This window comes from Monodelphis domestica, chromosome 8, assembly GCF_027887165.1.
Source record: "Monodelphis domestica isolate mMonDom1 chromosome 8, mMonDom1.pri, whole genome shotgun sequence".
Taxonomy (NCBI): Eukaryota; Metazoa; Chordata; class Mammalia; order Didelphimorphia; family Didelphidae; genus Monodelphis; species Monodelphis domestica.
Window position 1 is genome coordinate 71,612,113 of NC_077234.1, and position 23,494 is coordinate 71,635,606.

At 45.9% G+C, this 23,494-nt stretch overlaps 1 protein-coding gene and 1 long non-coding RNA gene across 17 annotated transcripts in view; one reads left to right on the forward strand and one right to left on the reverse strand.

Moving 5' to 3' along the window:
• The window catches only part of TNS1 (tensin 1), a 338,276-nt gene that overhangs the window by 75,465 nt on the left and 239,317 nt on the right, over window positions 1–23,494 (forward strand). For 13 of the 15 annotated variants that reach the window (XM_056808034.1, XM_056808035.1, XM_056808037.1 and 10 more), the window contains exons 2-3: window positions 1,100–1,214; window positions 20,155–20,192. In XM_056808034.1, the coding sequence (XP_056664012.1) occupies window positions 1,100–1,214; window positions 20,155–20,192 (153 nt within the window). Of the gene's footprint in view, window positions 1–1,099; window positions 1,215–19,509; window positions 19,578–20,154; window positions 20,193–23,494 lie in introns of those variants that run through there. The other 2 variants (XM_016425091.2, XM_056808043.1) reach the window with 2 other exon arrangements.
• LOC130455901 (uncharacterized) lies at window positions 771–20,293 on the reverse strand. 2 transcript variants are annotated; one of them, XR_008914160.1, is made up of 6 exons: window positions 19,832–20,293; window positions 19,535–19,672; window positions 6,025–6,155; window positions 5,084–5,344; window positions 3,952–4,089; window positions 771–1,529 (listed from the first exon to the last, which is right to left on the reverse strand). It is a non-coding gene; the product is annotated as an uncharacterized LOC130455901 (long non-coding RNA). The 2 variants fall into 2 exon arrangements; XR_008914161.1 differs by lacking the exon at window positions 6,025–6,155.

A 23,494-nucleotide genomic window follows, 5' to 3' on the forward strand; every position in this document is an offset into this window, starting at 1 on the left:
TGGCTGTCACTGTACAATCATGTATGGGGGCACTTATGCTTTCTGCACCTTGGTCTCCTTATCTGAACACTGGACCTGGAATGAGATCTTGAGCCTCAGACACTTACTAGCTGTGTGACCCTGGGTAGAAGACGTAACTAACCTCAGTCTGCCTCAGTTTCCTCATCTGTAAAATGAGGATAATAAAAGCAGCTATCTCCCAGGGTTGTTGTGAGGTTCAAGTAAGATAGTATTTGTAAGATGCTTAGCAGAGTGCCTTGAACATATGAGGCAATATATAAATATAAATATTATTATTATTATTATGCTGGTGCTACCTTCCTCACTAAGTTTTTATAAGCCTCAGAGTGCTAGAGAAACATAAGTTGTAGCTTCATTTTTTAAATCAACCATTATTATTATTATTAAAATCCTTACCACTTTAGAATCAATATTGTACACCAGTTCCAAGGCAGAAGAGCGTTAAGGGCTTGGCAAAGGGGGTTAAATGACTTGCCCAGGTTCACCCAGTTAGGAAGAAGCATCTGAGGTCATTTTTGAACTCAGGACTTCCCCTCTCCAGGTCTGGCTGTCAAGGCACCCAGCTGCCCCTAGAACAGGGTTTATTAGTGATGGTGTTTATTACAAATCCTTTCTGAAAGTAAAAAAAGGCACACTGGTGGCCCAGTGGAATAGATACTTAGTATTGATTCCAAGACAGAGGATAAGGGAACACCCTGTTCCCCCTTAAAGTCAAGTAAAACAAACCAAACCAAACAAAACAACATGCCTTGTTCTTCTTCTAAAGCCTGCCAAGTCAGTCACAGGTTGAAGGGATTTAGCGTGCAGCCCCCTCATTTTTATTAGGGAGGAGAATCAGGTTGAGAAAGATTAAGTGCCTGGCCTCAGGTCACACAGTTTGAGGAGGCAGCATTCAAACCCAGGCCCTTGGATGGGAAGGAATTCCACACTCTTCACTGGCCTATGACTTTCTGCTCCACTGGGTCTGAGATCAGGTCTGGTTCCAAAACAAAGAATGGGTCAGGGAGAGCTCCCCAGTGCCTCCTCTGCCTCCCCCAGCCCCCTGGACTTAAGAACTCTGCCCCTTATTTTTCCACAGCCTGAAGACCTGGAGGCACCCACCACCCACACCTTCAAAGTAAAGACCTTCAAAAAGGTGAAGCCCTGTGGCATCTGCCGACAGGTGATCACTCGAGAGGGGAGCGTCTGCAAAGGTGAGTGGGGAGTGGGACACGGGACAGCCACGGGGCAGAGGCTGGGGAGGAAGGGGCAAGAGGGGCAGAAGAGACTCCTGGGAAGCATCAGTGATGGGTGATGGATGCTGGGCTGTCAGAGGTCATTTCCATCAAGGAGCGGAGTCATGCTTCCCTCACTGCCCATTTCCCGTTTCCTCAAAGGTGATTTAGCGACCCTGCCAGTGCTGCGTCTACTGGGCATCACTCAGCTTGGTGGAGGGGGCATCTCGGTAGGACTGGGCGGCTTTTTTTCTTAGCAGAAGGGCAGATCTCAAACTGAGTCACTTTCTTCATCTGCAAAATGGGGGATAAATACTTGTCAGACCAAAAAATGGATAAAATGTAAAACGCTATGTAGATTTGAATTATGATGATGAGGGAGGAACACTTGAACAATTAAAGAGAGATGGGAATTTTAGGGCCAAAGTCAATCAATAAGATTGACAGAATACCCACTCTAAGGTTTTCAAAGTGCTGTACCAACATTATCTTATTTGGCCGAGAGAGGCTAAAGTGTTTGCTCTGAGTCACGTAGCTATAAAGTATCTGAAGCAGGATTCAAACCCAAATCTTTAGCTCTTTCATCTACAGCTCCTTCTTGTTCAATCTTTTCAGTCATATCTGACACTCTGTGACCCCATTTGGGGTTGTTTCTTGGCAAAGATCCTGGAGTAGTTTGCCATTTCCTTCTCCAGCTCCTTTTGCAGATGAAGAAACTGAGGCAAAAAAGGGTTAATTGAATTGCCCATACCACGAGTGTCTGAGGCTTGATTTGAACTCAGGTCTTCCTGACTCCAGACCCAGTGTACAGTTTCCACTGTTCCGCCTAGCTGCCCATGCAGGACACCAGTGCTCCTGTGTCTGGGCTTGGTTCTCTACCCACTGAGCAACCCTGCTCCCCCATGCTTAATACATTTTTTTGTTGGACTAAATTGGAAGCAAAAAAGAGCACTGTCCTGGTACACAGTATTGACTCAAGACAGAAGATAAGGGTTTTAAAAAAAGGGGAGGGGGGCAGCTGGGTAGCTCAGTGGATTGAGAGTCAGGCCTAGAGATGGGAGGTCCTAGGTTCAAATCTGGCCTCAAATACTTCCTATCTGTGTGACCCTGGGCAAGTCACTTGACTCCCATTGCCTAGCTCTTATTACTCTTTTGCCTTGGAAACAATACACAGGATTGATTCCAAGATGGAAAGTGAGGGTTAAAAAAAAAATCCAATGGAGGGGGGGCACCAGTGGTCCTGTATTTGTGTCTATTTCAGGAGCCAGTAGTGGCCACGAGGTGGCAGTGTTCTTCCATGAAGCCTGGATGGGGAGGCTGGAAATATGAGAGCCCAAGATGCCCTCAGTAGTGGAAAGGGGCGACCACTTGTTTGCATTTTTGCCCCTTGAATGGAGGTGAAAATTGTATAGATCTGGGCCCCCCCAGTCCCTGCCCCTATGCTCTCCTCCCATCGTCCCATCAGCTTCCATTAAGATACCTTGGGTGGGGTGGGGGACTTTAAGCCAGTACTTCAGGTAAAGAAGGGAGCTGGGGAGGAGAGTGGGACAAGTCCTGGGCTCTAGCTTGGTGCAGAGCCTGGGATGTAGCTGGTGGGACCTTGAAATCCCTGAGAAGCTAGTGGCCAAGCTGGTTTGGCCACTCCAGGATGGGGTGGTCAGCAGGGGTCACCCGATAATAAAGGGATGAAGGGGAAGGAAGCTCCGTCCCCATCTATCTTTGCTCCATGCTTAAAACTCCCCAAACCAAACAGCTTAGTGGGGAGTGAACAGTGGGAGGACATCTGGCTTTGTGGTAGCCCAGTAGGGCAGGAGAGCTGGGCATAGACTTCCCAGGGAAGCAATTAAGGCTTCAGAGAGTGTCCCACCTGGAAGGGGTGTCAGAGATCATTCATTCAGTCCAACAACCTCTACACCAGGAGGATTAGTGGGGAGCTCAGGCTTTGGCTTTGGGACAAAGATCATAGGATCATTTAGCCAAGTGCAGGCTCTTTAAAGAATGTTGGAGCTTGGAGAGACTTTAGAGGTCATCCAGTTCAAATCCTTCATTCAAGATGAGGAAAGCCGGGGAATCACACAGGTTGTTGTTGTTAGTCACGTTTGACTCTTGGGGTTCTTATGGCAAAAGTATTGGAGTGGTTTGCCATTTTCTTCTCTAGTTCATTTTACAGATGAGGAAACTGAGTCAAATCGGGGGAAATGACTTGCCCAGGGTCACAAAGAACGCAGGTCTTCCTGATTTCAGACCCAGCTTTCTATACACTGTACCACTAGTTGCCCTATCACACAAGTAGTAAGGAGCAAAACTAGCTAAGTGGCTAGTTGGATGGATAAACAGATGGATGGATAGATAGAAAAAGCATTTATTTTATAGACTTTGCCCAGCACCACATAAAAAGGTCTGGAGATACAAATCCATAGAAGATAGTCTCTACCCTCAAGGGGATTATATTCTAATGGGAGAAAACACACACCTAGCCAGAGTCGGAAAGGGGAGGGAGTTCAGGGAAAGATATTGGGGCCAGGCACTGGGGAAGGAAGAAAGAGGAGTCCTGAGTGAGTCCAGGGGCCTAGGAATGAAGTAAAACAGTTTTGGATTCCTTCTTTAAAATGGTGGTCTCAGGGAGGGAGTTACCAATCAAGAGACCAGGGAGGGCTTCCCCCAGAATGGCAAGAATTTGAATTCAGACCCTCTGACTTGAGACCCAGTACATTACCTATTCCTCCACAGTGTCCAAGTTCTTCAAAGAGATTTATGTGCTTCTTCTCTCATATAATTTTTCCAACCATTCTGCTCCTCTTATGAACTTGTTATTTTCTACTTGAAATTTTACTCATCTCCAAATCCCTGTAGACTGTAAGCAGAGGCTTCTTAATTCTCTTTCTGTCTGGGACCTGCCTCCCCATTCCCCCCACCTCCAGAAGTTACCCATTTGACTCACATAGAATAGACCCTTGACATACCCCCCCCCACTCCCATTGACAACATTCTCCCCACAGTGACCCTGTAAAGTTGGAAGGGGCATTGTTGTCTCCCCATTTTAGGGATGAGGCTCAGACAAGTTAGGTAATGTGCCCAAAGCTAGTTAATTAATGTTAGAAGCAGAATTTAAACCCGTGTTCCTCTTCCTTCCAGGTCTAGTGTTTTCCCAATCCAGTATGTTGCCACTTTAATGATGAGCCTTTAATGAAGCTCTAACTAAAACTAAAAAAATCGTAGCTGGGGGTTAAGGAAAGGTCTGGAACATCCCAGCAGGGTAGGGGAGCTCTGTATAGACTTCCCAGCTGGCAATTTAAAAAGTCAGAGAATGTTAGACCTGGAAGAGATAGCAGAGGTCTTCTGAACCAACAATTTTCAGACCTGGAGGATTTGCTGAAAGCTCTGGCTTTTGGGCAGAGATCATAGGATCGTGTAGGCAGCCACATTTGTTGTTCAGTTGTTTTTCAGTCATGTCTGATTCTTCAGAACCCCATTTGGGATTTTCTTGGCGAAGATACTAGAGCCCTTTGCCATTTCTTTCTCCAAGTCATTTTACAGATGAAAAAATGGAGGCAGAGAAGGTTAAGTGACTTGCCTCTGGTTACATATGTACCAAGTATCCGAGGATGGATTTGAACTCTGGAAGATGAGTCTTCCTGATTCTAGACCAGGCACTATTGTGCCACTTAGCCAAAGAGACTTTAGAAGCCATCTATTCAAACCTTTTGATGAAGAAGAAGAAACCAAGGCAAAGGGAGTCATATAGATAGTAAGGAACAATTCTAGCCTTGACAGTTTGAATCAAGTCTAAATTGGCTTCTCCAAATCCCAGTGGTTGGGATTTCATCAATAATGGCAAATGCACCTACCTTTTGGTCTTCTTACATGTCTTGATTTCTCTTTACAGTTTATGAAACACTTTAACAGTCATTCTTTCCTTTGATTTAGTAGACAGGGCAGGTATTTTACAAAGGAAGAAGCTGATGGATCAGGTGGTTTCATCAAGATTTCATGGCTAGTAAGTAGAGCAGTACCATAGAGGAGGAGCCAGGACCCTAAACTCTGGGAAAGGCAGGTCTCCTGTTTCTTGTTCTTCCATTCCTGTCCTCTAATGGATGCTTCTCTGCACCCTACAGAAGTAAAAATGGAGGCATAGGATGTAGGAAAGAAGAATCATCCAGTGTGCAACCATAAAGCAGGTTGGACACGTTGTTATAATGTGTCAGCTTTTCGAGATGAATCTCTTGATGCTGGGTGTCACCATATCCTACCAAGGTAGGTGAAAGATGGCTCCATCTTGTGCCAGGTGAGATATGGTCACCATACTCTACCATGATAGATGGGTAATGGCCACCTGCTCTCTAGTTAAATCCACTGGCAGTCAGTGTACAGTCAGTGTACAGTTGGGTGTAAACCCTGGTCATCCTGGCTTGAAGTCTTTGCTCTGCTATTTCCAATAAGACTACTTCCCAGAGAAAACACTAGAAGAGTGACCAGCCAATCAACTGGCGAGTCCAAGACTGCTCCTTTGAAGGGCTGTCAGTGGCACAGACCCAGCTCTCAGAGCCTCTCCCTTCCTAGCACTCTCCTGCCTAGCCAACAGAACTTTCCCCAGTGAGTATATATTTACCCTTAAAGGGACTGGGACTTCCCCTATAGCTTTTGCATTGAAGAATGGGAATAATCACTAAAGTTTCTGTTTTGGCCCCTTGTCACCACTCTGGGTACCTGGGGATTCCTCCTCCATGCCATTTCTGTGACTCTTCTCCCCTCCCTTCTGGGTTGTGCAGCACATCTGGGGTTGGTTCACCTTTTGCCCTGTTCCATTTTGTACTCAGTGACTTCCTTCCTCCTTGTGTCCTTGCTGGCCGGCTCAGATTCAGAGCTCGTGGTGCTTAAAGACTTCCAGGGGCTACTGAGCACTCCAGAGGTCACTGTGAACTTGGGTGTAATGGAAAGAATGTCAGATTTACAGTTAAGACCTGAGCCAAAATGCCTGGCTTTGTTATTATTCAGTTTTACAAAAAAAACTTTCCTTCTCTGGACCTCAGTTTCCTTAAATGTAAAATGAAACTAAATTGGACTACATGATCTCCAAGGACACTTTCTAGATTAAAATTGTATACTCTCCCCCTTCTATTCTTTGGGTATGTTGGCAGATGCTGACTCCAGTGGGGAGAGATGAGGGTTTCCCCTTTTTTGAAGGATCTAAGAATAATGAGATTTTACATCCCCACAACTTACAACCAACCCATAGCTTAGAAAAAACATTTCCCTCTAATTGTCATTTCAGCTTATTTGGGTGCTCTTCTTGTTGGTGAATACCAGTTAGAGAGATGAAGATCATTACATAATTAAATCCCAGCCTTTTCTACCCACTGAGTCATCCCAACTCTGACTCTTTTCTTTGAAAGGTCAGTGGAGAGTATGACCAGAAGAAACCTGGTCATCTTATAAGTTCTTGTTACTTCCTTTTAATTATTTGGGGAAATGGATGGTATGGAAATCTCAAACACAAAATATAATTGAATTATTGGGGGCAAGGAATGGACACATTTCTGCAAGGACCTCCAAATATAAGACAGGTTGTTTTTCCTTAAATTCAGGTTTTTATTTATGCATTTTCCTGTCTCTCCCTCTCCCTCCCTTTTCTTTCTCATCTCTCTCTACCTTCCTCTTTCCTCCCTCCCTCCTTCTGTCTCTCTTTCTCTTCCTCACTACCTCTTTCTGTTTCCCTCTCCTCTTCTTCTTTTGAAAAAAAAAATCCTTACCTTCCATCTTAGAATCAATACTGTGTATCAATTCCAAGAAAGAAGAGTGCTAAGGACTAGGCTATGGGGTTAAGTGACTTGCCCAGGATCACACAAGTAGAACGTGTCTGACATTATATTTGAACCAAAACTTATTCCACTGAACCATCTAGATGTCTTCTCTCCTCTTCTCTCTCTCTCTCTCTCTCTCCCCCCTCTGTATTTCTATCTTTGTTTGTATCTCTCACGCTCTTTCTGTTGTCTCCTTCTGTCTCTCTCCTTTCCTTCCCTTTCTCTCCCCTTCTCTGTTTCTCCCCCCTCTCCTCTTCCTCCCTTTGTAGTTTTCTCTTGCCTCTCCTTTCCTCACTTTCTGTCTTCCTCCTCTTTGTCTCTATCTGTCTCTCCCTCCCTCCCTTCCTTTCTCTCCTTCTCTCTCCCCCACCTTCCTCCTTTGCCTATGTCTCTCTCTCTTCTCCGATCCTCTCCCTCCCTCTCTTGCTTTCTCCTCTATCTTTCTTCCTCTACATTTCTCTCGTATCTTTAATCCCTAAGTTTCAGCTCAAAGAGCTTTACACTTGAAACCTTTCTGATCTTCACAGTTGCTGGTGGCTTTCCTCTCACTCCATGTATTTATTTCTTTGCTACCTTGTATTTATTTTTATTTTGTCTTTAATCCCCACCAGCTGAATGACCCTGGACAAGTCCCTTTCACCTCTGGGGGCTCCCATGCCCCTTTCTTAAAGCCACAGGTTGCAGAGCAGGTGTTAATTGGAACTGATGAAATTAGTTGCAGGAGGCATCAGTTTCTCCATTTATGTCTCCAGGTCCTTTCACAGTAGCTACCTAATAAACGCTTGTCGAACTGAACAGGATTCAGGCTGAACTAGTAAATCAGTTTCATTTAGTATCCCCTGCCTCACACCTAGCCATCTTTATTTAAGTGTTTTTGTTTTCTACCTGCCTTCAAAGTGCACTCATCAGCAGTGCTGTGTATTCTAGTCATCCAGGGTTGCTTCAGACAAGCTCTGGGAAGGCAGGGCCCAGGTATGCTCTGAACTTTGTATCTCTCCCATTTCCCCCCAGCACAGAGGTTTGTACACTATGTGCTACTTACTGAATGCTTGAGGGAGGGAGAGAGAGAGGAGAGGGAGAAAGGAGAGGAGAGAGGAAGAAATGAAAGAAGGAAGGAAATGAGGGAGGGATAAAGGAAGGAAGGGAGGAAGGGAGAGAGGGAAGAAAGGAGGGAGGGGGAAAAGAAATGAAAGAAGGAAGGGAATAAGGGAAAGATGGAAGGAAGAAAGGGATGAAGGAAGGAAAGAAGAGAGGGAGGGAAGAATTAGTATAAAGAACTTAGAGAAGGTTAGAGTTCAGAGTTGGGGCTTGAGACTTCTTTGCAGCCTTTTGTAGAGGGCCTTGCACAGTCAGGGAGTAAGTGATACAGTCATTTCTCTTGATCATGACTTTCAGGTAGTCCAGTAATTCTCAAATTGTCTCTCCTAGATTATAGGTCAGTTTTTTCAATAAGATATTTCATGTTTTCCTCTATTTTTTCATTTCATTGATTCTGCTTTATTGTTTCTTGATTTCTCATGAAATCATTAGTTTCTAGATGGTCAATTCTGATTTTTAAGACCTGATTTTCCTCTGTCAGTTTTTGGTTCTTTTTTAATTGGCCCATTTCTTTTTGCATTACTTTCATTTCTTCTTGTATCATTTTCATTTCTCTTTCCCACTTTTCCTCTGCCTCTCTTAATTGATTTTTGAAGTACTTTTTGAGTTCTTCCAGACTGTATCCAATCTATATTTTTCTTTTGGACTTTGGGTGTGTTTCCTTTGCTTTCACTGTCCTCTACTGTGTCTGTACCTTGCTCTTTGTCTCCATAAAAATTATTTAGAATTAGGTGTTTTTTTTGGTTGTTTGCTCATTTCCCCTAATTATAGGTAGGCTTGTGGGGAGGGGGGATGATGTGATGATCTGAGGGCTGAGAGGTCTAAAAGCCCTCTTTCTCCCCCCCTCCCCCATGATTCAGTTGACCCTTGAGTTGCTGATAGCTTAAAGACTTGCCTCAGGCTTAGGTGTAAGCTTTTGATCTCACTCTGATCTTGATCAGATCAGGGGCTGGTCAAATTCTAGCCTCAGGCTTAGTCTTAAGTTTTTGGTCTCACTCTGTACTTGATTCAATCAGACATACCCTTGATTGTCCTGTCTTGGAGCTCCACCCTGAACTTTAGGCAAAAAGATCAGTATTTAGTACTTAGTACTATCATCCATCCCAAAGTGTGAATTAAGTCCCTGTCCCAAGCCCAGACTAAAATTCCCTGGGCTGGGGCTCTGGACTTCTCCACAGATTTGAAATTCAAAGGGTGTGGCTTGTACCTCTATTTGCTCAGGTAGGGTTTCAGAGTCTGGATGTTGGTTTAGGCATAGGTTCCTGAATCTGGGACAGCAGATGTGGGGTAGGGGAGTGTGGCTTGCTCTTGGCTTACTCTTCCCTTCTTGCTACAGCTTCTTTCTAGGTCTGCTGTCCTCTCACCCAATGCCCCAGATGTTTCTTGCCTACATTTGGGGTTTTTCTTTTCTTGAAATTTGTTTCACTCTGTCTCCTTGTTGGTTCTTTCACTCCTGTATTTATTTTGTGGCAATATTTTAATCTTGGTCAGAGAGGATTCTCATGGTGGCACAGAGTTATGGAGGATTACTCTGCTATCTTGGCTCCACTGACACAGCCATTTTTGAAGTCTGTGTTCTCTGACTTAGAGACAGCAAGGTGGCTCAGTAGATATAATGTTGAACCTGGAGTCAGGACAACTGGAATTCAGATTCAATATCAGACATTTACTATTTGTATGACCCCAGGCAAATCACTTAACTTCTGTTTGCCTCAGTTTATTTATCTTTAATAATGAAAGCACCTATCTCTCAGGGTTATTGTGAACATAAAATGAGTTGCTATTTGGAAAGCCCTTTGCTAATCTTGAAGCACCATTTAATTTGCTAGTTGTTACTATGATGATGCTGGTAATTGTTATTAGCTGTGTGATCTTGGGTAAGTCATTTCAACTTTCTCAGTCTCTTCTGTTAAACAAGGATAATAATAGCATCCCTCTCATAGGGTTATTGTGAGGATCAGATGAGACAACATACAGAATGTTTGTAAACCTTAAACCCTCATGTAAAATTTTAAAAGCTATTATTATGGCCTCAGACTTGAATCTCAGCTCTCTAACTATGTGATCTTCGAGCAGCCACTTAACTCTGTTTCCCCATTTCTAAAATGAAGATTGGACCAGACCTCTAAAATGACTGAATATCAACATGTGTGGTTCATTGATATGTGTACCTTATATGTAACAGGCATTATATTTTTAAAATTCATTTCACAGAAGGTATACTTGATATTTGTTATACTGTTATATATTTTTTCAAGTTGCTTCCTTTTCTTCTTGGGGTAGTTTGTGATTTTTGTCTGCTAACTGGACATTTAGTGCCCTTTTAGTTGACACTGACCCTTGTTGGGGGAGTAAAGATGCTTGGGCATTACTGGGGGTACTTAAGCCTCAGTTTCCCCATTGTTTATCTTTCTTCCTATGGAAAACCCCTTGGGAAAGGAATTTAACTCAGCATCTCCTGATCCTTTAATCCAAGTGTCATGCTGGCTTTAGGTACAGCATGGAATAAATTGAGCAGATGTACCTTCCTTTCCCACTAAGAGTTCACATTCTAGTTCCTAAAAATAACAGGGCTGCATAACAATTCAAAAATAAAAGAACATTTGACATTGTTATGGGCTTTAAAGTTTTGCAACATGCTCTACATTTATTGTCTGATTTGACCTTCACAAGTCTTGTAACTGTTTTCAGGTCTCAGGGAAGTTAAGTGGTTTGCCTATGGCTTTACAGCTAGGAAGTGTCTGGGATGGGATTTGAACTCAAGAACCTAGACTTCCAAACATTGATGATCTCATGTAAGTTGAGAGAAGGAAACCATTCATCCAGTTCCAGTCTAGCTCCATTCACACGTTCCTTTCATTCTGAGGGAAAACCTGGCGTGGGGAGAACATCATTAGAAATCAAGCCAGGGGCTGTTGAATGGAGGACCATTTTTAAACTTTACATCCTCCCTCTGGACCTCACCCACACAATGGAACTGTCTTATTAAGGATTGCGGCTGGGTCTGTGATTTCCTTGGGTTAGAGGAGGAGGAAGAAACATCCCAAGTGAGAAACTTCCTTCTACTAATGCAGGCTAGCAACTTCTCTTTAATTTTCAATCTTAGGGAGTTGAAATGAGCATTGAAAAGCGAAATGAATTGGACAGGGCCATCTGGCCAATATTCCATGAGGGAGACTTGAACCCAGGTCCTCTTGGCTTCAAGGCCAGCTATCAGTAGGACACACTCCCTCTCCATTGTCTTATCCACTAATGGTGAAAATGCACAATAAGAAAAGGAAAAATCACTCTGAACTTGACCATGCTTTCCAGCAGTTCTGTATTTTATCAGACAAGACAATCTTCATATATTTGAACAATAATCACATGCATGTGTGTGATCCAAGCTAGGTAGGTGGCTTAGTGGATGGAATGCTGAGCCAGAGTCAGGAACACCTGAGTTCAAATCCAACCTCAGATACTTACTAGCTGGGTGACCTTGGGCAAGTCACTTACCCCTTTTTGCCTCAGTTTCCTCATTTATAAAATGAGTCAGAGAAAGAAATGGCAAATCACTTCACTATCTTGGCCAAGAAAATCCCAAATGGGGTCATGGAGGGTTGATATATGTTCCAGACATCATATTTTTATTATGTACTTTACAAAAGGTACATTTGCTTATTTGTTGTACTGAGTTGCTTTCCTTTTAGACAACAAGAAGACAATGCCCAGTGTACATGAGGGGAGGGTTTAGAACCTTCGTTATAACTTCCCGTCCCTCCCCTCTAATCTTCCCTCCCCTTTTCATGGGGTCTATAGGGACAGCTGTCTCTGTAGCAGTTTACAGAATACTGCAGCTGGATGGGACCAGAGAGATCATTTAGTCTAACCTCCATCTCACTCTAAGCCCAAAGGGGCCAGAATTTTGCCCATGAGGGACAGCATGTGAAGGCCTCCCGACAAGGCTGGCTGGTGGCTCAACACCAAGTGGCCATGGGTAGTTTTACTCAATGACAGCATCGAGACTTGTGAAAGACAAGAACCATACAGTATCCTCACTCCACCTCCTTCCCCATTTGGCTAACCAGAGACAAGTTCTCTCCTTCCCAGAAGTTATGGGGGCCTTGGGGAAGATGGGTCAAGACCAAAGAAGGAGGGAGGGGGAGAGATGTCCCTGTCTTTTATGCCTTGGGACAGTGGGCCCCTGGGGAAAGGCCAGGGTTGAGCCAAGCCTCCTGTTATCAGTGGAATCAGGTGCAAGCCAGCTATTTGCTCATTTTCCGATGGTTGAACTGAGGAGGAAAGGGCCATTTAGGTTCCAACAATGCAGGCTTCCTGTGTTCCCAGGAGGCAGGAAATCACCCCCCCCTTCCCAACCCCCACCTCCAAAGACAAAACATGTGGCAGTCCAGCTGATGACTGACCTGGGGGTTGTGGAGTTGCAATATTACCTGAGAGTGTGCACTCTCAGTGGGGTCATTTCAGGCTGAATCCCAAGGGAAGGGGAGGAGAGAGGAGGGAGGGGAGATCAGAGAGGGAGGGGAGAAAAGAGGAAAGGAGGAAAGAGGAGAGAAAGGAGGGGAGAGGAGAGGAGGTGAGAAAAGGGAGGAGACGAAAGAAGGGAAAAGGGGAGAGGAAGAGAGGAGGGGAGAGAAGGAGATCAGAGAGAAGACAGAAAGGAAGAGGTGAGGAGAGAGGAAAGATCAAAGGGAAGAAGAAAGAAGGGAGGAGGGGAAAGGAGAGGAAGGAGGAGAAAAAGGGAGAGGAGAGGAGGGCTGGCCTGAGGTCTCCTTCTAGTTTTTCTCTCCATTGTTCTTTGGCTTTCCAATAGTCCCATTTATTTACTGCCCAAAGCTTCTTTGTGGTTGACTGCACTGACTTATTCCAGCGGTTTTCCTGGGGCTCTCAGGGTCCACCTAGAACTCTTGGGATAAGAATCTTGTTGTATTTGGGTCTGGGCTCAGAGAGCTCTGGATCAGAAATGAGAGAAGCTGGGTTTGAATGTGGGCTCTCCTACTTGGGAGCTTTGTAACCATGGACCAGTCCCTTCCCCTTTCTGGGCTCTGATCTTTTCATCTGTAAAAAGAGGAGGTTGGTCTAAGGCCCTTTGCAGCCCTAAGTCCTAGGATCTATTGCATGAGCTCAAGCATCCATGCTGTGGGCCTGGCATGTTTCCATGGGGCTGCTGGTGGTGGTGAACTTGTGCAACCCAGCGATTTGTCTGAGAAAGACCTTTAGAGGACCTTTCCAAAATGGGAATCCTTGGATCTACGAGGTTTTTCATAAAGGGAATACCACTGAACCTCTTTTCCCCTTTTATAAGCCACATCCTTGAAGGGAGGAAGAATCTAGTTTGATTCACCCAATTTTTATTAAATGTCCACAATGAGTGATGCCTTATGTTAGGCCTGAAAGTCCAGCATAGTTTCTTTTTGCAAATAGTTTACAATCTACCTTGGGACAATGCACACAAATTAAGAACACGAGAACAAGTGAGAGTGCAGAGGAGCAGCCCAAGCAAAGTATATGAGAAATAAGGAGAGCAATGGTCACTTTCACCTTGGTTTGGGGAAGGAGGCAGGAGATGGCTCCTGAGCTGACCTGGGATGAAGGAAGTGATTCCCATAGATTCAAGCATCTCGGACTTTGAGATCTAGAAGAGACTTTTCTCTTTGAACATGTAGTGCATTCCCTACCAGGAGGGAACCCCAACTCTACCATAGCTGATAAGTGGTTCTCTAGCCTGTGGTTGAAGACCTTTAAAGAAGGGGAACCCACTCAGGATTGTTGGAAGGGAGCCCATTCCACGTCCTTGGGTCTGGGCTGAGCAGATTGGGAAAGTTTGGGGCAAGAACAGAGAATGGAGAGAGGTCTTGTTTGGCTGGCACAGAAATGGGAGTAATGTGAAATAAGAATGTAAAAGGTCGGTAGAAGCCAGATAATGGACTAGGATCAGCACTTTATATTATGGTCAGTAGGTGATAGGGTGGTTCGGTGGCATGGTGGATAAAGCACTGGGCTTTTATCTTCATGAGTTCAAATCCAGCCTCAGATGTGTAATAGCTGTGTGATCCTGGGCAAGTTCCCTCCCCCTCTTTGCCTCAGTTTCCACATCTATAAAATGAGCTAGAAAAAGAGACGGCAAACTACTCCAGTAGCTTTGCCAAGAAAACTCTCTTTATGGTATCCTTTAGAAATGGACGCTACTGAAACGACTCAACCACAACCACAGTAGATGATGGAGAGCCATGAAAGATTTCAGAATAGAAGAGTGATGTGTATATGTTACATTAGGGACGTGATTCAGGCAAAATGTAACAAGATGGGAGGAAGACTGAAGAGAACTGATTGTAAGTGATGTGTGTCTAGGATGCCTTACAGCTTGCAAAGTGCCTTGTGTGTATAATATTTATCATTGCATCCTCACAATGATCCTTTGAGGTAGGTAGGATGGCTATTATTATCCCCATTTTACAGATGGGGAAGCTAGAGGGGTTATGAGAATTGCTTAGGATCATATAAGCTAGAAAATAATAGAGGCAAAGTGCTAACTCAGGTTTGGCTCATTCCATGCCTGGTGCCTTTTCTACTCTAAGCTACCATTCAGAAAGAACAATCAAAAGGTTACTTTAATAGTCTAGGTAAGAGGAAATGAAGGAGGAAGGGGAGGGAACAAGCAATTAGTAAACACTTACTATGTACTAGGCATTGTTCTAAGCATTTTGGAAATTTTGTTTCATTTGATCCTCACAACCACTCTGCCATTATCCCCATTTTACAGTTGGAAAAATTGAGGTATGGGGCAATGGATTGAGATCCAGGTCTGGAGATGGAAGGTCCTGGGTTTAAATCTGGTCTCAGACACTTCTTATCTGTGTGACCCTGGGCAAGTCACTTAACCCCCATTGCCTAGCCCTTACCACTCTTCTGCCTTGGAACCAATATGCAGTTTTGATTCTAAGATGGAAGGTAAGGGTTTAAAAAAAACTGAGGTAGAGATTAAGTGACTCCCCCAGGGTCACATAGCTAATGTTTGAGGATGGATTTGAACTCAAGTCTCCCTGACTCCATATCTAGCAGACGAAGACAAGCACTAGGGTCCTCTGGTAGTCTTCTTCCTATTGCAAAAGAGAACAGTTGCTAGTCCTATTGGAGAAGTAGATCCCACAGCTATTGATAGAATGGCTAAGGGAGAAGGAGTCAAAGATGATTTGGGGGTGACAAGCCTGGGCAGTTGGCAAGATGGGAAGCTTTGCAGAAGTGAGGGAGAGGGCAGGTTTGCTCTGTGTTTTCTCCTCTTGTGTTTCTCAATCAGTTCATCATTTTTAAAGTGTTTTTAGAATGTGGTGGTTAGAATAGTGCCTGGCATGCAGTAAATGCCTGGCGATGTTGGTTATGGTGGTGAGGACACCCTGGACTTTCTCCTTTCTTGGAAGAGGTAGTTGTTATTTAGTGCTTTCAGTCATGTTTGACTCCTCATGAGCCCACTGGGAATTTTCTTGTCAAAGATACTGGAGTAGTTGGCCATTTCCTTCCTCACCCCATTTAACAGATGAGGAAACTGAGGCACAGAGAGGTAAGTGACGTGTCCACCATGGCTAGTAAGTATCTGAGACCAGATTTGAACTGGGGAAGATGAGTCTTCCTACCTTCCAGAGCTGGCACTCTATCCTCTGAGGTATTATTACGATGGAGAAAAGGGGTAAAAGTGAGGATGGCCACGGCGTGAGTGACTGTGGTGGGGCATGTGGGCATGGAGAGTAGTGGAACCAGGGAGTAAATGGAAATGGATGGTGGATGGCTAGATCAAGCACTGCTTGTTCATAGGGAACTGGATCCACTCTGGGTACCTCTCCTTGGGTAGAGTACTGGGGTAGAACCCGCGTGCTCGAGCGCGTGCATGCGTGCGTGCGTGTGTCCATGTCCATGTTACAGCTGAGGAAACTAAAGCAAAGGTCAAGTGACTTACCCAGGGGCACTCAGCTAGTAAGTATCTGAGGCTGGCTCTATCCACTTGACAGCTACCGCTTGCTATGTGCCAGGCACTGTGCTAAATGCTTTGGATACAGAGAAAGGTCTCAAGGAGTTTCCAGGCTAATAGAGGAGATGATCTACAAACAGCTATGTACAAACAAGCTATAGTCAAGCTAAATTATTTTTTAAACCCTGACCTTCCATCTTAGAATGAATACTGTGCATTATGGCAGAAGAGAGAGGTAAGGGCTAGGCAATGGGGGTAAAGTGACTTGCCCAGGGTCACCCCGCTGGGAAGCAGCTGAGGCCACATTCAAACCCAGGACCTCCCGTCTCTGGGCCTGACTTTCTCCACTGGGCCACCTCACTGCCTTCTACAGGTAAATTTGAAGTAATCAATGGAGGGATGACCCTAGAATCAAGGGGGCTAAGTTAGGCTGAGTATCCAGGACCTTGTTCCACACAGAATAATTGCTTATAACTTTTGAATAAATGCTTGAATGGTTGGCCGCCTGGCCATGCCTGCCACTCCTGGAACCTGAATGCCACAGTCCAGTGAATGGAGGCTAGTTCTCTATGGGGGTAGCCAGCCAGTTTGGGGCAGGCAGGCTGTTTTCTGTGATGGATCACTGATGGCATTGACTTCTCCCCCACTGTTTCAGGTCTTTCAGGAAAGGTTTCTAAATACCCTGCCATTGTTCTGATAGCTCAGCATTGGAGCTGCTGGCTTTAAATGGTGCCCTGGCTGCTTGGGGCAGTGTAGGGCAGCAGAGTGGAACAAGAGGCAGGTGGCAGGTGCTAGAACGAGCCAGAGGTTCAGTTCCCAGCTCTCCCAGGGTCAAACCCTTTCCTCTGGCTGGGCCTCAGTTTCTCTATTTGTAAAATGATGGAATTAGGCTAAATGGTGTCCAAGGTGGTTTTAGGCTCAAGATTCTATGATCCTGTCATCGAAGATTAGACATCAAGGAGATATCCTGACTCCCAGGGGTGTGAAGAAACCAAGACTGAAGGAAATGGAAGCAGCAGGATAGGCGAGCCTTCTGTGTTGGGCTGGGATAGAGGCAGGCATCTTGTTTGAAGGCAAGGGGAGAGATGGCATGGTCTGCCCATCTGGAAGGGCCCTGGAGCCTTTTCCTCCCTCTTCACTCCACACTCAGAGAGAGGGACTCCAGTCTCTAAGCCCGCCAGTGCCAGAGAGGGAAGTTCAAGTATTGGGGGTGGTGGTTTGGAGAGAGTTCTGAGGCTTGCCCTGGAGTGGTATGGGGGTGGAGAAGAACCAAGTAGCAGGCAGGGCAGGGATGGTGCAATGGGGTCAGGAAAACCTTGCTCAGCAGTATAGGACGCTGGCCAGCTGCAGAGCTGAGTCACAGAAACTGGACATGGACTGGAAAATAGTTGTTGGAGGACAAGGACCAGGGCCAGGGCCAGGGCCAGGGCTAGGTCCTGCTTAGGCTTTCAGGTTACACCCAACTCCAGACTTTCTTCTCTCTATTCCCAGAATAAGGAAAGCCCTAGTGCTGGACCCTGGAGAAGGGGAGAGAGGGGCACCAATAGAGAAGACCAAGAGCCCTTCCCCAATACACAAAGCAGGCAAAGGAGCTGAACAAAAGACACGAGACTTTCAAAAAGGAGAAATGTAACACTGTTGGGGAAATACTGAAAATCATTAAGAAGAAGAGACATGCAAATGAAAATAACTCTTAGGTTTCACCTCATCCCCATCAAATTGGCCAAGAGGAAAAAAGACAGAAATAGTTAATGCTTAAAAGGGCGGCAGTCAGGCACACTAATAAGTTATGGGGAGGATGTAGACTGACCCAATTATGCTGGAAAATAATTTGGAATTATATGAGACAAGTTACTGAACCGTTCAGATCCTTTGACCTAGTAATCTTACTTCTGAGCATTTACCCTAGAGAAACCAAAGACAAAAAGAAAGATCTCACATAGACCGAAATATTCATAAAAGCACTTTTTTGGGGAGGGGGAAATGAACCACAAAAAAATAGAAATAAAAAATAAGAGATGATATAATTCTCTGAGGTTTACAATTTTGCATTTGCATTATTCTCTCCTTTGGTCCTCACAACAAATCTATGAGAGAGGTGCTTTAATTCTCTCCATCATAAAGATGAAAAAAGAGAGAGAGAGAGAGACACAGAGACACAGAGACACACACACACAGAGACACACACACAGAGAGAGAGAAAAGTTGAGGAAGCTGCCGTAGCTCAATTAGATGGAGAGCCAAGTCCAGAGATGGGAGATCTTGTGTTCGTTCTAGCCTCAGAACATTTCCTAGCAATGTGAGCCTGGTCAAGTTAGTTAACACCCATCTCCTCATCCTTATTACTTTTCTTTCTTGGAACTGATACTTAGAATCAAGTCTAAGGCAGAAGGTAAGGGTTTAAAAAAATAAAGAGGTTAAGTGACTTGGACAGGATCACACAGCTAGTAATAGGAATACAATACTGTAAAAATATGAATTTGAAGAATTCTTTTAAAACCATGGGAAGACTTGCATGAATACTCTAACAATAATGTTGCAAATTAACAACACTGCAGAAAAACCACGTATTTCAAAATAAGTGCAATGACCAATAGTGTGTCCAGAGGTTAGGTGACTGACTCCAGATTCAGATGTGAACAGAGAGTTGCCGGACTGGTTAGTTTTGCCTGACCCTTGTTTTTTGTTTTTGTTTTTTGAACACTGGACTTTCTGTCTTGGAACTGACACTAAGCATCATTTTCAGGGAAAAAGAGTGCTAAGGGCTAGGTTACTGGGTTTAAGTGACTTGCCCAGGATCACATATATAGGAAGTATCTGAGGCTAGATTTGAATGCAGGACCTGTCTCCAGGCTCTCAACCCACCTATGCTGCCCCACGATTGACTGTTTTGGATTGTTATTGAAGGTTATGGCATAGAGGGGGTGGGGGAGAAGAAAGAAGAGTATATATATAGAAATGATTGTTATGTAATAAAAAGATATTAATAAAAATTTTAAAGAGAAGTGAAGAGAGGCTAGTGAGCTATCCCACAAGGGCTATGATAACCTGAATTGTGGCTGAGGGGTAGAGCCACAATGTGGGCTTAGGAATTTTTATCAGACCCCTGGGCTGGGGATTGATCAGTTTCTGGGTGCCCCCCTTACCTAGCAGCATTCTCTCCCCTTTTATAATGCTCCCATTTCTGTCCTCATCTCCCTTGGATTCGAGTTCTGCCAACACCAATGAAACCATGCAAGGAAACCTCAGGGCTGGGGGCCCCGGGGTGGGCTGGGCAGGGCAGGGCTGGGGACATTCCAGGCAGAAGGGAACCCGCTAGGAAATTTGATTCCTGCTTCTGGCAGCGGGAGGGTGGGAAGAGAGACCTGTATGTGTCTAAGTGAGCTGTGGGGCAGCCGCCCAGCGTGCATGTGCCGCCCAGATCGTACCCAGGTGCCTACCTATGGGTGTCTTGTGTGGCTCTGTGTGGCGTGTGGCTCCCAGGTCTGTCCGTGGGTCCCTCGGAGGGGCTGGGTGCCCCTTGAACTTGGGAGTTTCTCTGCTGGGGCTGGATTTTCTCCCGAGTTTCTCTTGAGCCCCTAGAGGAGATGGAGGAAAAGAGAGGGGGCGCGTAGAGGAGTGGGGTCCCGGGGCAGCTCTGGGCGGGCTGACGGATAGGGGTAGAGCTGAGGCCGAGGGAGCTGGCAGTGTGGCTGGGGGGGTAGTTGGGGGGGTAGTTCGGGCGGCGGGCTCCATACCTGAAGCTTGGGGCCACCTCAGCTTCTGGCCAGCGGCCAGCGTGGGAAGCTGGGCCCCCTCCCCCAGCCACCGCAACTGCCAAGGGGCTCCGTGAGCTGCGCTGGGCTGCGGGCTTTCTGCTCCCTCCTCCCGCCAGGGTCCAGGCTTCTCGGGGGTGAACCCTGACCGGCCAGCTCTCCTTCATTCATTCCCCCAGGCCCATTCCAAACACCCTGCTCCCCTCCCTCCAGCTCTTGGGGCCGGGTGGGAGGAGATTGCTGCAGAGTTTCCATTTCATAGCTCGCGGCTACAAACTTTCTTTCTGTGTCTCGCTCTCTTGCAGTCTGCAGCTTCTCCTGTCATCGGAAATGCGAGGCCAAGGTAAGGGGGCCCACCGCTGGGCGGCCCGAGGGGGATTCTTGGGGACCGGGCTGGGCTAGCCTTCTCTGGACTCTGGGGGAGACGGGAGTCAGGCGCGGAGGGGGGGGGGGCGTTGCTTGGGCCGCCCCACTCCTGCCTTTGTTTATACTAAGCAGCCCAAGACGGGAAGGGGGCGTGAGGGGCAGGAGGTCAAGGTGAAGGCCACTGTCCCTGACGCTGGCAGCAGGCCTGGGTTGGGGGACTCCTTTAGCTGCGCCTGGCGTTTGGGGGGCTCTGGCGCCAAGGGCAGAGACTGGGGGGAGGGAGAAAAGGAACTGGAGGCCAGGGGCGGGGAGGTGTGGGGGGGCGCAGTACCCAGGTTCTCTGCTATTGGGTAGGGGGTGCCTAGGAAAGGGAAGATGGAAAGAGAGGCTCTTGGGGTTGTATTCCTTCACATTTGGGAATTCGGGGTTGGGGTGGGGGGAGTGGTCAGGAGGTAAGTAGCACCTCTTTTAAATAGAAATAGATCCGGCTGAGTGCTTCCCCCCTTTCCTCCCCCCCTCATTTGGGTCAGCCAAGCCTGGAAAAACTCAGGGTTCGGAAGAGCAGAGAGCCTGAATTGGGGGGGGGGGTATGAGTAGATGGGAATCGGAAACCCTTTAACTTTACCCAGCTCTGATTTGGATCTTGTTCAGCAGCTTTATCTAAGGGCCTCAGTTTCCCCAAAACCTAAAGGAGGCTGGTTCAATGGGGTTAGGAACCCGGAGTATGAGGGATAAGAAGAGCGAGTCTGGGGTCTGTTTTCCAGCCAGGTTGGCTGCTTCTCTACCTCCCACCTCCTCAGACCTGAGGTAGGAGGGATCCATGGGCTAGCTGTTGTCTCTCTGAGGTGATGAGAGCAGTGATACTGGGGAGGTGTTGGCAGGAAGATAGATTGTGGCATTTGGGGTAGCTTGGAGGGAAATCCATGTGTTAGGTTTCTCCATTGTCTCTTGTTCTGCCCCTTCCCTTAGCTCCCTCTACTAGTTCAGTGTGTCCCTTCTTGCATTTACCTGACCACTCCAAGCTATGTGCATGCCTCACCTACTGTCTAAAGTATGAGCCTGCCCTCAAGAATATGGTGAATAGAGATTTATAGGAAGGGGGAAGTAGCAGGGCATTTCAAAGAGCTGTACTGGGCAGGTGTGGTCTCAGTTGCTGGCACTTCTCATACTCAGAGGACAGAATGTGCCCCTCGATTCTCAGCTTTCACTGCCCAGCCCTTTCCTCTCTCCTTCCGAAGCTGGAATGTGTCTCATTTCTCCCAACGTGGTCCTCTTTTTTTCCTGCCCTTGCAGAGCAGTTTTTCTCTCTTAGCTTAAGGATCTTCCTGTTTGTCTTATCTCTACAAACTAAACCCCCTTCATGAAGCTGAGTGCACCTGTTTCCCTTGTCTTTATGAATGATATCCCAACCATGCTTTGCAAGGTCCCTCTTCTGCACTCACCCTCTGCCCTTCCCAGACCTCTCTTTCCTCCTGCTTCTCACTAATTATGGGAAGATTTTTTTATTCTGATCTGTTCTTACCTTTTCTTCTCCTTCCTTTTCACCCCCACCCCAATCCCAGCAGTGGGAAAGACGCAAGTAAAGCTAGATGAAAGACTTCTAGACATTGAGGGATATGAGCATCCAGGAAAAATAGGATAGCCAGAATATACTGTTATTGGCTGGAGGCACCTGGAGAGGAACAGACCAATAGACAGTCACACAGATGGAGTGTTTTAGAGGATCTTGCTATCATGGGAATTTTCTGAACTCCACCCCCATTGACAAATTATTTCCAGAAATCATAATTCTTTAAAAGTCTCTCTCTCTCTCTCTGTCTCTCTCTGTCTCTCTCTCTCTGTCTCTCTCTCTCTCTCTGTCTCTCTCTCTCTCTCTCTCTCCTCTCTCTCTCTCTCCTCTCTCTCTCTCCTCTCTCTCTCTCTCTCTCTCTCTCTCTCTCTCTCTCTCTCTCTCTCTCTCTCTCTCTCTCTCTCTCTCTCTCTCTCTCTCTCTCTCTCTTTCTCTCTCTCTCTTTCTTTCCCATCAGTTCCAAGGCAGAAGAATAGTAAGAGCTAAGCAGTTGGGGTCAAGTGACTTTCCCAGGGTCACACAGCTAGGAAGTATATGAGGCCAGATTTGAACTCAAGACTTTCCATCTCTAGGCCTGGTTCTCTATTTACTGAATCACCTAACTGGTCCCCTTAGTATCATTTCTCAGAAGAGGAGCAAGCAGTAGGTAATTGGGGTTAAGTGAAGACCTGAAGCCAGGAAGAGTCTGAGGCTAAATCTGAACCCAGGCCTCCTGATTCCAAGCCTGGATCTCTATTCACTCTACTACCTAGCGGTCCCTACCCTAGATTTCTTTTCACCCCCCAGATGATGAACCCTGGGTGACTTGTGTCTGGGGTCTGGCTCTTAGAACCAGCACTTAGGATTCTTAGGACATCTCTTAGAACTCCCTAGTTCCAGTGTTTATCCCTGTCTTTGGTACTTAGTCCCTCCCAGACAGCTTAGGGGAAGTGACTATCTCTTTTAGGGAAGAGTTTCTCATTTTGGAAATTTTATTTCCCTTTTTTGGAGAGTTTTCTTGGTAGGAAGATGATTAAGTGTCCCTTACTCATCCATCCCAGTGTCTTCCCTATGGCTGCCACAACAGAAAAGAACAGAAGGTTCAAGCCCTTGAGTCTGTCTGCTTCTGAATGACTGAACATGTTTTGTTAACATTTCTGACCCTCAGTTTCCTCATCTGTAAAGGAGAGAATTCATTATACTTGTACTATCTGCACTCTAGGATTTGTAAGGAAAGTAGACTATAGTGCCATGTAAATATGATCTATCTGCATTACTCTTCTTACTCTCCATTAGGCTATGATTTCAGCCCATTTCCACCACCTTTTCTAAGTCACTGATGGTGCCCTATCTTATGTCATTCTCCAAAATTGCCCTGTCACATCTATTCTCCATCCATAGGTTGTCTTCAGCATATAGCCTCATGGCTATATCCCCTAGGATAGGAGGTCATGGGTTCAATTCTGGCCTCAGACATTTCCTAGCTGTGTGACCCTGGGCAAGTCACTTAACCCCCATTGCCTAGCCCTTATTGCTCTTCTGCCTTGGAACCAATATTTAGTATTGATTCTAAGATGGAAGGTAAGGATAAAAAAAAAAAGTGGTATTTGAATACTCAATACTCAAGGTCCTAGATTTCAGTTTGGTCCTATTTCCCCCACTAAAATGCCTCTCAGTTTCTGTTTGCCTTCTGTGTCTTCCTGTTACAAATAAAGGAATGGATGGGAGGT